This window comes from Giraffa tippelskirchi, chromosome 10 (genome assembly GCF_054371585.1).
Source record: "Giraffa tippelskirchi isolate mGirTip1 chromosome 10, T2T-mGirTip1v1.2.pri, whole genome shotgun sequence".
In the NCBI taxonomy this organism is placed as follows: domain Eukaryota; kingdom Metazoa; phylum Chordata; class Mammalia; order Artiodactyla; family Giraffidae; genus Giraffa; species Giraffa tippelskirchi.
Genome location: NC_137284.1, coordinates 106,215,584 through 106,229,385, shown reverse-complemented (window position 1 = coordinate 106,229,385; position 13,802 = coordinate 106,215,584). Strand labels below are relative to the sequence as shown.

The 13,802-nt window shown below is 40.3% G+C and overlaps 1 protein-coding gene across 1 annotated transcript in view; it reads right to left on the bottom strand.

The window, feature by feature from the left end:
• The window catches only part of AOAH (acyloxyacyl hydrolase), a 176,446-nt gene that overhangs the window by 69,235 nt on the left and 93,409 nt on the right, over positions 1-13,802 (bottom strand). The window contains exon 12 of the mRNA XM_081534203.1: positions 6,939-7,030. Coding sequence (XP_081390329.1) covers positions 6,939-7,030 — 92 coding nt within the window. The remainder of the gene's footprint in view (positions 1-6,938; positions 7,031-13,802) is intronic.

The following is a 13,802-nucleotide window of genomic DNA, read 5'->3' as shown; positions in this document are numbered from 1 at the left end:
TTCTTAAAAATCTTGTACTTACTTTAATAAAATTAATATTTTTTTTCCTATTTTATAGGTGACATTTTCAAGGGCAGATGTCCCCTCTGTTTTAATCTAGGAGGTGTGGAGGTGAAGACTACTATGATTATTAATATGGTTTAGTGCAATTTTGATTCATGCTCATATGTCAGCAGTTTTACTCACCATTGATTTTTTACCTCAGTTAAATGGCTACACAGTGCAAAAGACAACTACTGTCTTAGTATTGTTGTGAAGATACTGTTCTTATCCTGTGGACCCCCTGAAAATGTCTTACAGACCCACCCTCAGAGGTCCATGGATGACACCTGGAAAATCACTGATGGAGTCTATCTCTCACTCCAGTCGGCCTCACCCAACCTCAAATTACCAACTCTCTGGCTAATTATTTGTTTTGCAAAGTATAATTATGAGATGGCTAATCATTTGCAATTATATCACATATAATTTTTGAATAATGGATTTAACAAGGTTATTAAGCCCATTAGTGCCTCGTATGTACATGTCTTTTTTTTTTTTTCCAAACAGGAAATTAGGTTAGCAAATCTTAGCTCCAAATCCCTTCTCTTCAATTTTATGTTTTTAATGCCCCAAGTGACTTGGTTTGGAGTTATACACTGCTTTTCAAAATTGTTCTCTTATATAATGTCTATTGGGTTGGAGAGAATAGATAACCTTTAACACTCAGATTCTAGGACACTTCTCATCAAAAATGTGTGTTTAAACGTCCTTGAATAGCATTACTGTGCCGCTTATAACAATGGCTTTGTCTATTTCTTTCTAAGTGTTTGCTTTGTTTCTGGCCCAAATTAACAAATTTAAGTCAGAAGCAGAGGGAGCAACAGCTACTCTATAAAATTCCATCTACTTTGTGCCAATTTATGTTGGCCCACTGGTCTCACTCTTATCTCTGTAGCTTGATATGGTAACTTTGGTCATTGCTTTTGGTTCTTTTGGGTTTTGTGACTTTTAAAAAATTATTTATTTATTTATTTTTGGCTGTACTGGGTCTTCATTGCTGCTCATGGGCTTTCTCTAGTTTCTGCAGGCAGGGGTTATTCTTTAGCTGCTGTGTGGGGACTTCTCATTGTGGTGGTTTCTCTTGTTGCAGAGCACAGGCTCCAGGGCATGCAGGCTTCAGTAGTTGTGGCTCATGGGCTTAGTCACTCTGTGGCAAGTGGGATCTTCCCGGCTCAGGGATTGAACCCATGTCTTCTGCATTGACAGACAGATTCTTGTCCACTGAGCCACTAGGGAGGCCCCAGCTTTTATGACTTTTTAAGGCTAACAGCAGTTTCTTCTTTTTTTTTTTTAAAGCTGTGATTGTTGCCTTGCTCTTCCCTCCAGCTAGTTCTGCCTCCCAGCTTTGAAGACCTTTTTTATCATTTAGCCCTGGCAGGCAGAACTTCTCTGACTTCTGCCCTCACTTTCAGAAGGGGAGTTGGAAAACCATAAATGCTCAGGTTAGATGTGTTGGGTTCAGGTGGTTACTTCTGTTAAGGATTTGGAGTCACCTGTTTCCCTCTCTGGCCGTTGCTTGGAGAAAATAGTATGCATAAAAGATAATAACGGAGAACCATTTTAATTAATAGCTGGTCAAACACCTAATGCAGGGCTTACTATGCATGAACTCGACTTCTATTGCACAGTAACCCTGGCCCTACAGAAATTTGGTTCTTAGAACATTTCAGACTCTGACCCACAAAATTAGTCACAAGCCATAGTTAGCTAAGGGTTGGAAAAAAGCATAGGAGGTGGCAAGAAAACTCCCCAGCAGTTTTACTAATGGTTCTAATTCAAGCAGCAGCTAAAGAAGAACATGGACTCAAACATCATGTTGCCTTAACAGCAACCAAACTTGAATATCAGAGGGAACTTCAGAGATCAGCAGGTGCAACTCCCCTTCATCACATAAATGAAGTCCAGCAATGCTAAATGTTCCACCTGCAGCCACACAGAACCAGCACCCTTTCATCTGTAAACACAGACTTCCTCCTACTCTACCATACAGACTCACAGTGCTCTGGAATTTTAGATGTTGCTTTTTCTGTTGACACACATTACCATTTAAGTTAAAGATGTAAAACATAATGATTTGACTTACATCCATCATGAAATGATTATCACAGTAACTTTGGTGAACATCTATCATCTCTTACGTGGTCAGTCGCTTAGTCATGTCCGACTCTTTGCCTATGGACTGTAGCCCGCCAGGCTCTCTGTCCATGGAATTTTCCAGGCAAGAATACTGGAGTGGGTTTCTATTTCCTCCTCCAGGGGATTGTCCCAGCCCATGGATCAAACCCATGTCTCCTGTGTCTCCTGCATTGGCAGGCAGATTCTTTACCACTGCACCAATGGGAAGCCCCATCATCTCTTATAGATATAACATAAAAAATTACTTTCCTTGTGATGAGAACTCTTAGGGTTTACTCTCTTAACAACTGTCATATATAACATATAGTAGTGCTAATTATATTTATGATATTGTATATTATGTCCCTAGTAATTATTTATCTTACAACTGTAAGTTTGTACCTTTGTACCTTTTGACTGTCTTCATCCAATTTCTCCTCCTCCTCCTATCCTCTGGTAACCACAAATCTGATCTTTTTCTATGAGTTTGTTTTTGAAATATAATTGAACTATAACACTGTGTTAGTTCCTGATATACGACATAGTGATTCAATATTTTTATGCATTTATAAATGATCACCATAATTCTAGTTACCATCTATCATCGTACAAAGATATTATATAATTATTGACTGTATTTCCCTCACTGTACACTTCACTCCTGAGACTCACTTAGCTTGCACCTGGAAGTTTGTATCTCTTAGTATCCCTCATCTATTAATATATTGCTTTTAAACAAGTTCTTCCTTCCTGAAGTTTGGGTATTGTTTTATATCCTTCTATGTAGGTTACTGGGCCTTGGCTTCTCTAACTAATATAGGATTTTCCTGTTACATTAGTTGCTTTTGAAAGTGATCTGAACACAAATAACTATTTTTAATCTTTAAAAAATAGTTTTTTCTTCTTGTTTATAGAGTTCTCCCTATTGTCAGGCTCCCAGCCCCTAAGCTGCCAGCCTCATTTTTTGTTTTTGCCTTCAACCTACTCAATTTCTTTCAGAAAGCACATAGTTTTAAGGGATATTACTTTTTGAATTTTCTGAAGCCTGAGAGTTAAGAGAACAGATTTTATTAATGTTGACTCAACTGAGTGATGTAAAGATTTATAAAACTAAGTGGTTATGTTGTCTTTTAATGGATGCATGTAATTTCAATTAGAATTACTTTCATCTCATAAAGGAGATATTAAATTTTGAGTGGGTAGAGGGTTTGACAGAAGAAAGAAAGGAAAACAACCATCTTCTCTTCCAAATGACATTTTTTTGCTTCCAAATGTACATTTTTTTTGCTTACAAAGGTACATTTTCCAAATAACACTGTGAACATCCAAAGGGTAAGGCAGGAGGCACTTTCCAGAGATCCAGTTGAATACAGAAATCCATAAATTTCATCCCATGTTGATAAGCATTTGGACCCAAAGGAACATTTGTTCAAAATGCCTGAGGCAGCTGCCTCATCTCTCACAAACACTGCTTCTAAGTCAATCTTCTACCGATTCTTCTGATTCTGCCAGAAGAGGATCCTCATTCTAATGCCAATCTCTCTTTAGTGATTTTTACACACTTCATAACTCTTTGTTCTTTAAAGGAGATTGGCCTAGCACAGGTTATCAGAAGGAATAATTTGAATTTCCTTGATGGATCACAGCCTTGTCGTCACGGCGAAGGGGCCTGCATAACTCAATGAAGCTATGAGCCATGATGTGCAGGGCCACCTAAGGCTAAAGGTTCATAGTGAAGAGTTCTGACAAAATGGGTCCACTGGTGGAGGAAATGCCAACCCACTCCATTATGTTTTTGCCATGAGAACCGCATGAACAGTATGATTCTCAAAATCCTTCAAGCTAGGTTTTAGCAATACATGAACTGAAAACTTTCAGATGTTCAAGCTGGGTTTAGGAAAGGTAGAGGAGTCAGAGATCAAATTGCCAACATTTGTTGGATCATGGAGAAAGCAAGGGAACTCCAGAAAAACATCTACCTCTGCTGCATCGACTACACTAAAGCCTTTAACTGTGTGTGTGAATCACAACAAACTGTGGATTCTTAAAGAGATGGCAATACCAGACCTCCTTCCCTGTCTCCTGAGAAACCGGTATGCAGGTCAAGAAGCAACAGTTAGAACCAGCCATGGAACAACTGATTGGTTCAAAATTGGGAAAGGAAGACATCAAGGCTGTATACTGTAACCTTGCTTATCCATCATGTAAAATGCTAGACTGGATGAATCACAGCTGGAATCAAGATTGCAGAGAGAAATATCAACAACCTCAGATATGCAGATGATACCACCCTAATGGCAGAAAGTAAAGAACTAACAAGTCTCTTGATGAGGGTGAAAGGGGAGAGTGAAAAATCTGGCTTAAAACACAACAATAAAGAGACTAATGAAAGGTTGTTGCTGAACCACAAAAGATGCCGGGATTCTTGGCCTCCAAGGAGAAGAATTCAATCCAGGGCCAGATACGAGGCTTGATTGCTCAGAGCTTTTGTGTAATAAAGGTTTATTAAAGTATAAAAGAGATAGAGAAAGCTTCTGACATAGACATCAGAAGGGGGCAGAAAGAGTGCCCCCTCGCTAGTGTTAGCAATGGAGTTATATACTTTTTAATTAGCTATTACAGTGAATCAAAAGAATGTCTGGAGGTTATAAAGACCTTACTAGACTCACTCCCATAATTTACATTTTAAGATAACAGGATTAGCCAGGAGGTTTTTTTCCAGAAACTGTCCTCAAGCAGGATACATTATTCTTATATAATCCTAAGGAATGTAGAGGGAAAAAAAAAGTTTGTCCTTTCCTCCACCTTGAGAATTCCAGACCCGTCTCTCCTTGGGGGCCCCTGGACTTCTTATCAACCTGCCTAGGAATTGACTCTCTCACTAAGATGATGGCCTCTGGTCCCATCACTTCATGGCAAATAGTGGAAGCAGTGACCGATTTTATTTTCTTGGGCACCAAAATCACTGTGGATGGTGACTGCAGCCAAGAAATTAAAAGATGCTTGCTCCTTGGAAGGAAAACTATGACAAAGTTAGGCAGTGTATTAAAAAGCAGAGACATCACTTTGCCAACGAACGTACATAGAATCAAAGCAATGGTTTTTCTATTAGTCATGTACTCCAGCGGTGATTCATAAAGAAGACTGAATGCCAGAGAATTGATGCTTTTGAATTGTGATGCTGGAGAAGACTCTTGAGTATCCCTTGGACAGCAAGGATATCAAACCAGTTGATCCTAAAGGAACTCGACCCTGAATATTCATTGGAAGGACTGATGCTGAAGCTGAAGTTCTAATATTTTGGCCACTTGATATGAAGAGCCAACTCACTGGAAAAGACCCTGATGCTGGGAAAGATTGAAGGCAAAAGGAGAAGGGGACGGCAGAGGATAGAATGGCTAGATAGCATCACTGACTCAATGGACATAAATTTGAGCAAACTTCGGTAGATAGTGGCGGACAGAAGAGCCTGGCGTGCTGCAGTTCTTGGAGTCACAAAGAGTCAGACACGACTTAGCTATTGAACAACAACAAAAATAATTTGCATGACAGTATATGAGATGGTTTAACAGAAGCTACTGCTACAAGGGACATACTGAGTGGTGACACCCTGGGACCATCATGCTGATGTGTTTTTGCTTAATGGGGATCCATTGCAACTCTTATTCCAGACAAAGAATTTCCTTTTCTATCAAAAGGAGTTAAATATATTCTTTGTCATTGCAGCTACATGGCAGAGCACACAGAAACAGGTGGCAAATAGACTCTAAGAGAAAGACAACCAGATAGCTTGGGCCCCCACAAATGTATTGAGAAGAAACCTCACCTCACAGGGCAGGGGGCCACCAGCCAGGGTGTCCTTCTTGGGAATAAAGCTGATAAGGACAGTGCTTAGAGTGAATGTGGAGCAAGTTCCATGAACAGAGTGTGTTTTGTAAATGGCAACACAGAGCCTAATAGAAGAAGGTGCCAGGTCAGCACAGACTAGCTCAGGATAGAGATGATTTTCACATAAGCCACAGCTAGACGGTTCCTTCCTTTGTGTCATGGGGTCAGACTCTCTCTGCAAAGCCCTTATAAGAATTATAAGCCATTTGTGTCTGAAGACTCACAACTTTTCCTCTCCCTTTTACCCCACTGACTTTCTAAGGAGGATCTGTCTGCCTGCTGGGCTCTGACAGGATGATGAGTGGAAACTGCAATAGGACTGGGGAGCTAGCGGGATCTCATATTGATCAGAGAGGAACCCCCTGGTCTGAGGACAGAATAGGTGCAGAAAGGAAGGGGGGCACTGGCTGTTCCCAGGCCCTGAGTCAACACCCAGGGACACAGAGCACAATGGGTCTGTGTGACACTCAAGACTTGTCATGCGTCATCTCTACTTTCAACTTCAGAGCATTAAAGCCAGGATGATTCTAGGACCTTGAGACTTGCCTATTATCTTTTAAAATGTTAATATATGTGCAAGTAAGTAAGAAAGTAAACTTCTTCATCTCTTGAGTCAGAAAAATTCACTGGTGTGTTAGAGTATTTTTTATCGGAGGTCAACTCTAGAGCCCCTGAGCAGGAGTGCTCTTTCCTTGCCAGCACAGATAGAATTTAATTTGCATGATACTCCATCACAAGGTAGACGCTATGTCAGTGGTGGGTTTGTTGTGTCACTTGTGTTCCAGAAGCAATTTCTAATGATTGTCATTGTAACATCTCGGGAACAAACCTCATCTCCTATTGTTCCTTACGTAGACACATTGAAATGTCTGAGGGTGTGCAAACATACATACCTGCTGGTGGAGTACAGAAATCCAGTAGTACCAGATAGCTGGGGCCAGTCAAGCTCATTGGTAAGAGATACTGGTAAATTGAAGAAGGATTTCTAAAGGAAAAACAAAGCAGTAATTATCAAAATGGTCACTACCTTTCAACAGGGAGTACGGTTGTCTATTGCTCAGGCATTGCTCTCTGCCTGTCTCTCTCTCTCTCACTTTGTTAATCTCTTTAAGGGACTTTGCATTTAAAGCACAAGCCTCTTAAGGTTAACCATCATCAGAAAATTCACAGAGATCAGCATCCACTCTTAAACTGGCTTCCATTCAGCTCCTGCAAAAGATGTAGAAGCATGGCATCTCATACTCATCCCTCATTTGAGAGAGGTGCTTCAGGACATGGATAAACTTTCAACTATTTAATTTCTGATATTTTCTCCATTTTTAAGGTTGGGTAATCAGAAAATTGATCATCTGAAAACTAATAATACTCAAGCCTCCAGCAAAAATGCCTTCCTTGAGTTCACAGGTATGCCTTTAGTCATTAGGATGGTGTCTCCTGACATCCTTGGGTGGGTGGGGGTTCTTAGACACCTTTGCAAAATCTTACGGTTCCTTTTCTCATGAAGAGGCACATATACTCAACATGGCTTGTGATTTTGAGGGGTTCACAGAACTCCTGCAACTCTTGCACAGCCTCCTGTTCAGGAATTCCTGACACGGAATTCGAATTCAAATTTAAATTAGAATTCCTTTGAACTACATTCTATGACTTGTGCAAAATCACAAAAGAAAAATGTTGCTAGCTATGTCTCCTGATTGTTCCTTAATAAAGATGACCTCTGGGATAAACCCTTCTTCTGGTCTAATTCCTAGAAAAAGCTCATCTAGACTGATGTGTTTGGAATAGGCTTACCAGATTTAGCAAATAAAAATGCAAGTGCTCAGCTAAATTTGAATTCGATAAACAAAATGTGGTATACATATTCAACAAGATACTACTGAATCTTAAAGCGAAAGTGAAAGTGTTAGTTGCTCAGTCTGACTCTTTGTGACTGCATGAACTGTAGCCTGCCAGGCTCCTCTGTCTATGGAATTCTCCAGGCAAGGATACTGGAGTGGTTAGCCATTCCCTTCACCAAGGGATCTTTCTGATCCAGAGATCCAACCCAGGTCTATTGCATTGTAAGCAGATTCTTTACCATCTGAGCCACCAGGGAACCCCATTCAATCTTAAAAAAGAAGGAAATTCTGACACATGCTTACAACATAGATTAATCTTGAGGAAATTATGCTAAGTGAAAGAAGCCAGTTGGAAAAAACAAACAAAAAAAACTATTGCATGATTCTATTTATATGAGGTATCATGTATGTGTGCATAGTTGTTCACAGGGATTTAATATGAGGTATTAGGGGTAGTCAAACTCATAGAGAAAGAAAGTAGAACGGTAATTGCCAGGGATTAAGGAGAGGGGAAGTGGGAATTGCTGTTTAACGAGCATAGAGTTTCAGTTTTTGCAAGATGAAAAGTTACAGAGGTTGGTTGTACAACAATGTGAATATACTTAACACTACAAAATTGTTTGTTTAAAATGGTTAAGATGATAAATTCTATGTTATGTGTATTTTATCACAATTAAAAAATGAATATGCAAGAAATTGAATTTAAGTTAAACAGGGAATAATTTTTAGTATAATTATGTCTTGAGCAATATTTGGAGCATACTTACACTTAAAAAATTATTTGTTGCATATCTAAATTCAAATTTAACTGAGTGTCCTATATCTTACCTGGGAATCCACATTTGGATAAAATCTCTAGTCCAGTATGATTAGAGATTCTTTTAAGAAGAGGAAGAAGAGACATGGGTACTAGGCCATGTGATGATGAAGGCAGAGACTGGAGTGATGCTTTCACAAGCCAAGGACCACCAAGGATTGCCAGTGGTTACCAGAAGCTAGAAAAGAGGCACAGGACAGATTCTCTCTCAGATCCCTTAGGAGGAATCATCCTGCTAATATCCTGATCTCCAACTTGCAGCCTACAGAACTATGAGAATAAATTTCTGTGGTTTTAAGCCACTCAATTTGTGGTGCTGTGCTGTGGCAGCCTGAGGAAATGATGACATGGCCTGAACTGGACAATTTGCTTATAGTTCTCATGAGGGTTCAAGATATAAACCCTTCTCAAAATAAGTCATGTAGTAACTATATTCATACACAGTGGTTATCCCATGGTGTCCTGCACTTTTTCCCATGGTTCTGTGAACTTCCTTCACTCCCTTTTCCTCAGTCATCTTCTCCTTGCACATGCCAGTCCCAAGGAGCCCAGCATTATTATTATTCCGAGTGTGATTTCCAGCACAACTGGAGGCTGTAAGTGGATGGGAGGTGGTTGGGAAGGATGGCTTCTTGGAATACAACTGTATTTGTTATGATTTAGCTGTGTCAAAGGAGCAGAAACTAACTCATGGAGGTTCCCAATAAGTCGCCATGGACGATGAAATTCCAGCAATTGTTACTTTGTCCCCACTTGGCAGGAAGCACCCACGCTTTCTGTTCAAAACTCCACCATTACCATGACTCAGCTACTCTCTCTTTTAGTTTCTGTTTCTCCTGACACTAAAATAAAATTCTTTCTCTGCTTTTTCATCTTATTTTTTCCCTAGGTCTTTGTGCTTATAATATATGTTTGCTGTAGGATTTGAGAATATTCAATTCTAGATAAGAAAAACACAAGAAAAACAAATAGAGTGGATGAAACTCATAAGATGTGTTAAGTAAGGATAGTGAGGAAGCAAGTGGCTTGTGAAATGCAGGCAGAATTTATGAGTTGTGCTAAGTAAGTTAGCAGCCTGTAAAAACACATTAAAACTTTAAGAATGACACAATACACCCCCACATTACTCTAACATCGTTTCTTCAGTCATCTGCACAATGAAAACCCCAGATTTTGAAAACTGAGTATGGAACTGGGCTTCTGATTCTGGGTGGGTCTGCTTTCCCTTCAGAAGAAGGTGGTAGGCAAGAACTCTTCAAACATAGGGTGGTGTGTCTGATATCCTCTGGAACCTGGAATAATAATGTCAGTGTGCTAGCAGAGTAGGGGAGGGAGTCTGTTCTAGGAATCAGGAGATCTGATTTCTATGTCTGACTCTAGAAATTCAGTACAATTTCATGGTTTGGATATGACATACTGGAAATGGGTTCCATACTCCATGAAGCCCCCATTCTCAATCAGAGGTGGGTAAAAAAATTTTATCTTCCTGGTCAAGGCAGAAAAGATGTTGAGAAAAGGGATAGGACTGGTGAGGAAATGGCCAGCAAACCTATCTTGAGAAGGGAGGGTTGTCTCCATTCCCCAGTATTATCCCGGTTGTTCTCTCTGGATCAACTTGAAAAAATGGTCTCAACTACTTTGGAGAATCCTGGACTCTGCTGCTCTCCAGGAAGCCCTCCCTCATCAGTGGAATCATCCCCATCAGGAGTGGACAGCGGCTGGTGCTGAATTGCCGCTGGGATCAGGGTGGGTGTGAGTGCATCCCACATTTGGAGCCCTGAAAGGCCCAGGAAGGTCACCTGTATAGGCATATCCTGGTTACTTGATTAACCTTGAAATAATGCAAATCTTTGTTTTCCTGGTCTAATGTCTCAGACTTCATTTACGGTGTTATGGCAAGGTTTTACTACTACTATCTGTGCAAAAGTAAGGAAAATATAGCTTTACTAGTGTTCCAGTTCTGATATCACCGACAATTATCCTATCTACTTCAACAAGACTGTTGGGAAGATCAAGACAGCATCATATTTAGAGGATCGATCACCTACCATCTCTCTTTCCAAGTGGGTTGTTTCTGGTTTTAAGAAGAATAAAGTTTATTGCCAGAAATAATAGAAAAGATTTGAGCAGACAAATGGAAACCTCACATATTTTTTTCTTCCTTAGTAAATTTGGTAGATAAAAGTGAAAAGCAACAGCCATTAATAGCAAAGGTTTTATAGACCCTAGAAGAAAGAGAATGTTTAAGTCATATCACATTAAACACTAAAAGCCTTATTCATGCAACATTATACTCAAGATATTTCAGGCATTTAAGGCAGGAAAAATGCAAATTAAGATCTCCCTCATCAACTCCTGCTTATTCCTCTGGAGCATTATGTTCTCAGGAAACTCATCTTAAGTGTACCTTAAATGTACGTACGTGGAAAGACTTAATATTTACCAAGAAAAAATTTCCAAACTTGTAAACAGCACCAGAAACTCAGTGAGTATAAAATCAACTACTGCATTGCTTCAAATTTTCTTATGACTTTATCAATGACATAAAAATGTTTTATATCATAACTGGCAAGTGTATAGCATTTTTGTGTAATATTTTCACTTAACATTACTTTGTGTGTGTTTCCATACTTTGAGAAACCTCACTGGTTCTCATTTTAATTAATTTTGGTATGTATAATACTGTGGGTTTGGGAATATTTTAAGTCCTAGCTTCAATAAGCAACTTATATTTTCATTTCAGAAAGCCATCTTAAGTGAGAGAAAGAGAATAATGACATCTGTAATCCATACATCTGGTTTTGCCAGCCTTTCAATGACAAAGGGAATATTCTTGCTACCTTTATTTTACTGTTTACATTTGAGCCCTCCCCATCCAGCAAGGCTTTGCACAGTGTATTCTTCAAAAAAAACAAAACAAAAAAAACTCTTAACTGAGTTAGACCTAAAATGACTATTTTTGAAAAGTACAAAATCACTTGGAGAAATCAGTGTGAAGGGATGAAGGGAAGTCGCTCAGTCGAGTCCGACTCTTTGTGACCCCGTGGACTGTAGCCTACCAGGCTCCTCCATCCATGGGATTCTCCAGGCAAGAATACTGGAGTGGTTTTGCCATTTCCCTCTCCAGGGGATCTTCCCGACCCAGGGATCAAACCCAGGTCTCCCGCATTGGAGGCAGACGCTTTAACCTCTGAGCCACCAGGGAAGCCACCAGGAGAAATCAGTAGCTAACTGCTATTGGAAAAAGATACCAAAGATATCAACAACAGTAAACAAGTCTTTTTAAAAATTTATTTCCCAGGAACTAAACTCTCAAAGCAAACAGGTTTGTTGTTGGTCTTTTGATAATGGAGTGAGAGTTTCAAGACCTGGGAATCAGAGACAATAGCTATATCTGTTTAGCATTTGAGACCACGGGGCTCCCAGTCCTGTTTGGTCTGCCGTTCTTTCATCTGTCCTGCAGGTGGCATAGGTGAGGTTTTTCCCTTGCTTTATGTCTTTCAGTCCCACCGTGCTACTTAACTACTCCTGCCTTCTCAGGAAGGTCCTTCCTCACTGCCCCTCCTCTGCACCTCCCCCCACACAACTCTAGTGCCTTATTCTTACAGGAATACCGATCTACGAAACTTTAAGGGTCTTCCTTGACTCTCACACACACTTTCTTCTTCTGGTCCCATTCTTTAGGCTTTGCTTTGTGCATAAATCTGAGAAATGGAATATTTCCTGCCATATCAGTAAACAAGGATTTCACAGTTATCAGTGGCTGCAGTTCTCCTATGTGAGCTGGTGAGCCCTGAGGAAACTCAGGAAGGAAAAAAATACCTGCCATCTAGCAGCCATCATACTACAGCCACTCCCTAAGGTGAGCCCTGAGGAAACTCAGGATGTGAAAACACAGGATACAGCCCCAGTTAGCTGAGGTGCATGTCAAAACAAAGATTTTAGTGAGCCCAGATCCTTACATCTTCCCATACACAGAAAAGTGCTAAATTCCTTAACTTGGAATATCTGGTTTTCTTTAACTAACAACAATCTTATGATGTTCTGACTACCTGCTCTTCGCTGCAAAGCTCTTGTGTATACTAGTTCCCTCCTTTCTTCCTTGGAGCAGTTTCTCAGAGCTATCTGAAATGCTGTCTCTCATTCTGCCCTAAGTAAAATTTAACTTGCAACTCTCACATTGTGCATTTTTAAAAGTCAACAAATCTTATAAACGAATGTACACCCATTTTTGGTGCTTGAATGTGCTGTTTCCCAGATAACTTTTGCATTTTAAACCAGAGTGGGGGAGGGAACTAACCTCAAGTTCCCCTTATGTGCCAGGCACTGAGACAGGAAACTTATGAAAATTGTTCAACCTCATGGAACAACTCTGTGAGGCAGGGATTAATTTTTCTCCCTCTCTTACTCCTCTCTCTATTCCACACATGCTTTATGAACAACTACCATTATCAGATGCTGAATATTACCTCTTAAAACGAACAAGTACCCATGTCTCATATGAGTAGCAGTGAATTAAATAACCATGCTTTATCCTAATCAAAGATACTGAAAAAGGGCCTCTTAAATGTCACCCCCCTATCCCCATCACTGGTTCCAGTCTGAGGAAGATTTCTGTATTTTCTGTTAGTCGATGAATCCCTTACACTGGGCAGTGGGGCCCAGAAGAACTACTGTGAACAGAATTTAGAGGGGGTTTGGACAACTGCCAAATCACAGAGCTGGTAAAGAGTAGGGGCTGGAATTTGAACCCAGGTTCTGGTGGAACAGGGGCTTCCCTGATAGCTCAGTTGGTAAAGAATCCGTCTGCAATGCAGGAGACCCCGGTTCGATTCCTGGGTTGGGAAGATCCGCTGGAGAAGGGATAGGCTACCCACTCCAGTATTCTTGGGCTTCTTCCCTCGTGACTCAGCTGATAAAGAATCCACCTGCAATGCGGGAAGATCCCTGCATTGGGAAGATACCCTGGAGAAGGGAAAGGCTACCCACTGCAGTATTCTAGCCCGGAGAATTCCATGGACACAGCTTTTCACAGCCTTCTTGTATCTGGTCCTTTCTTTTCTTTTAAGCTGCCAAATCTCCTAGAATCACAGCGTTGGCTA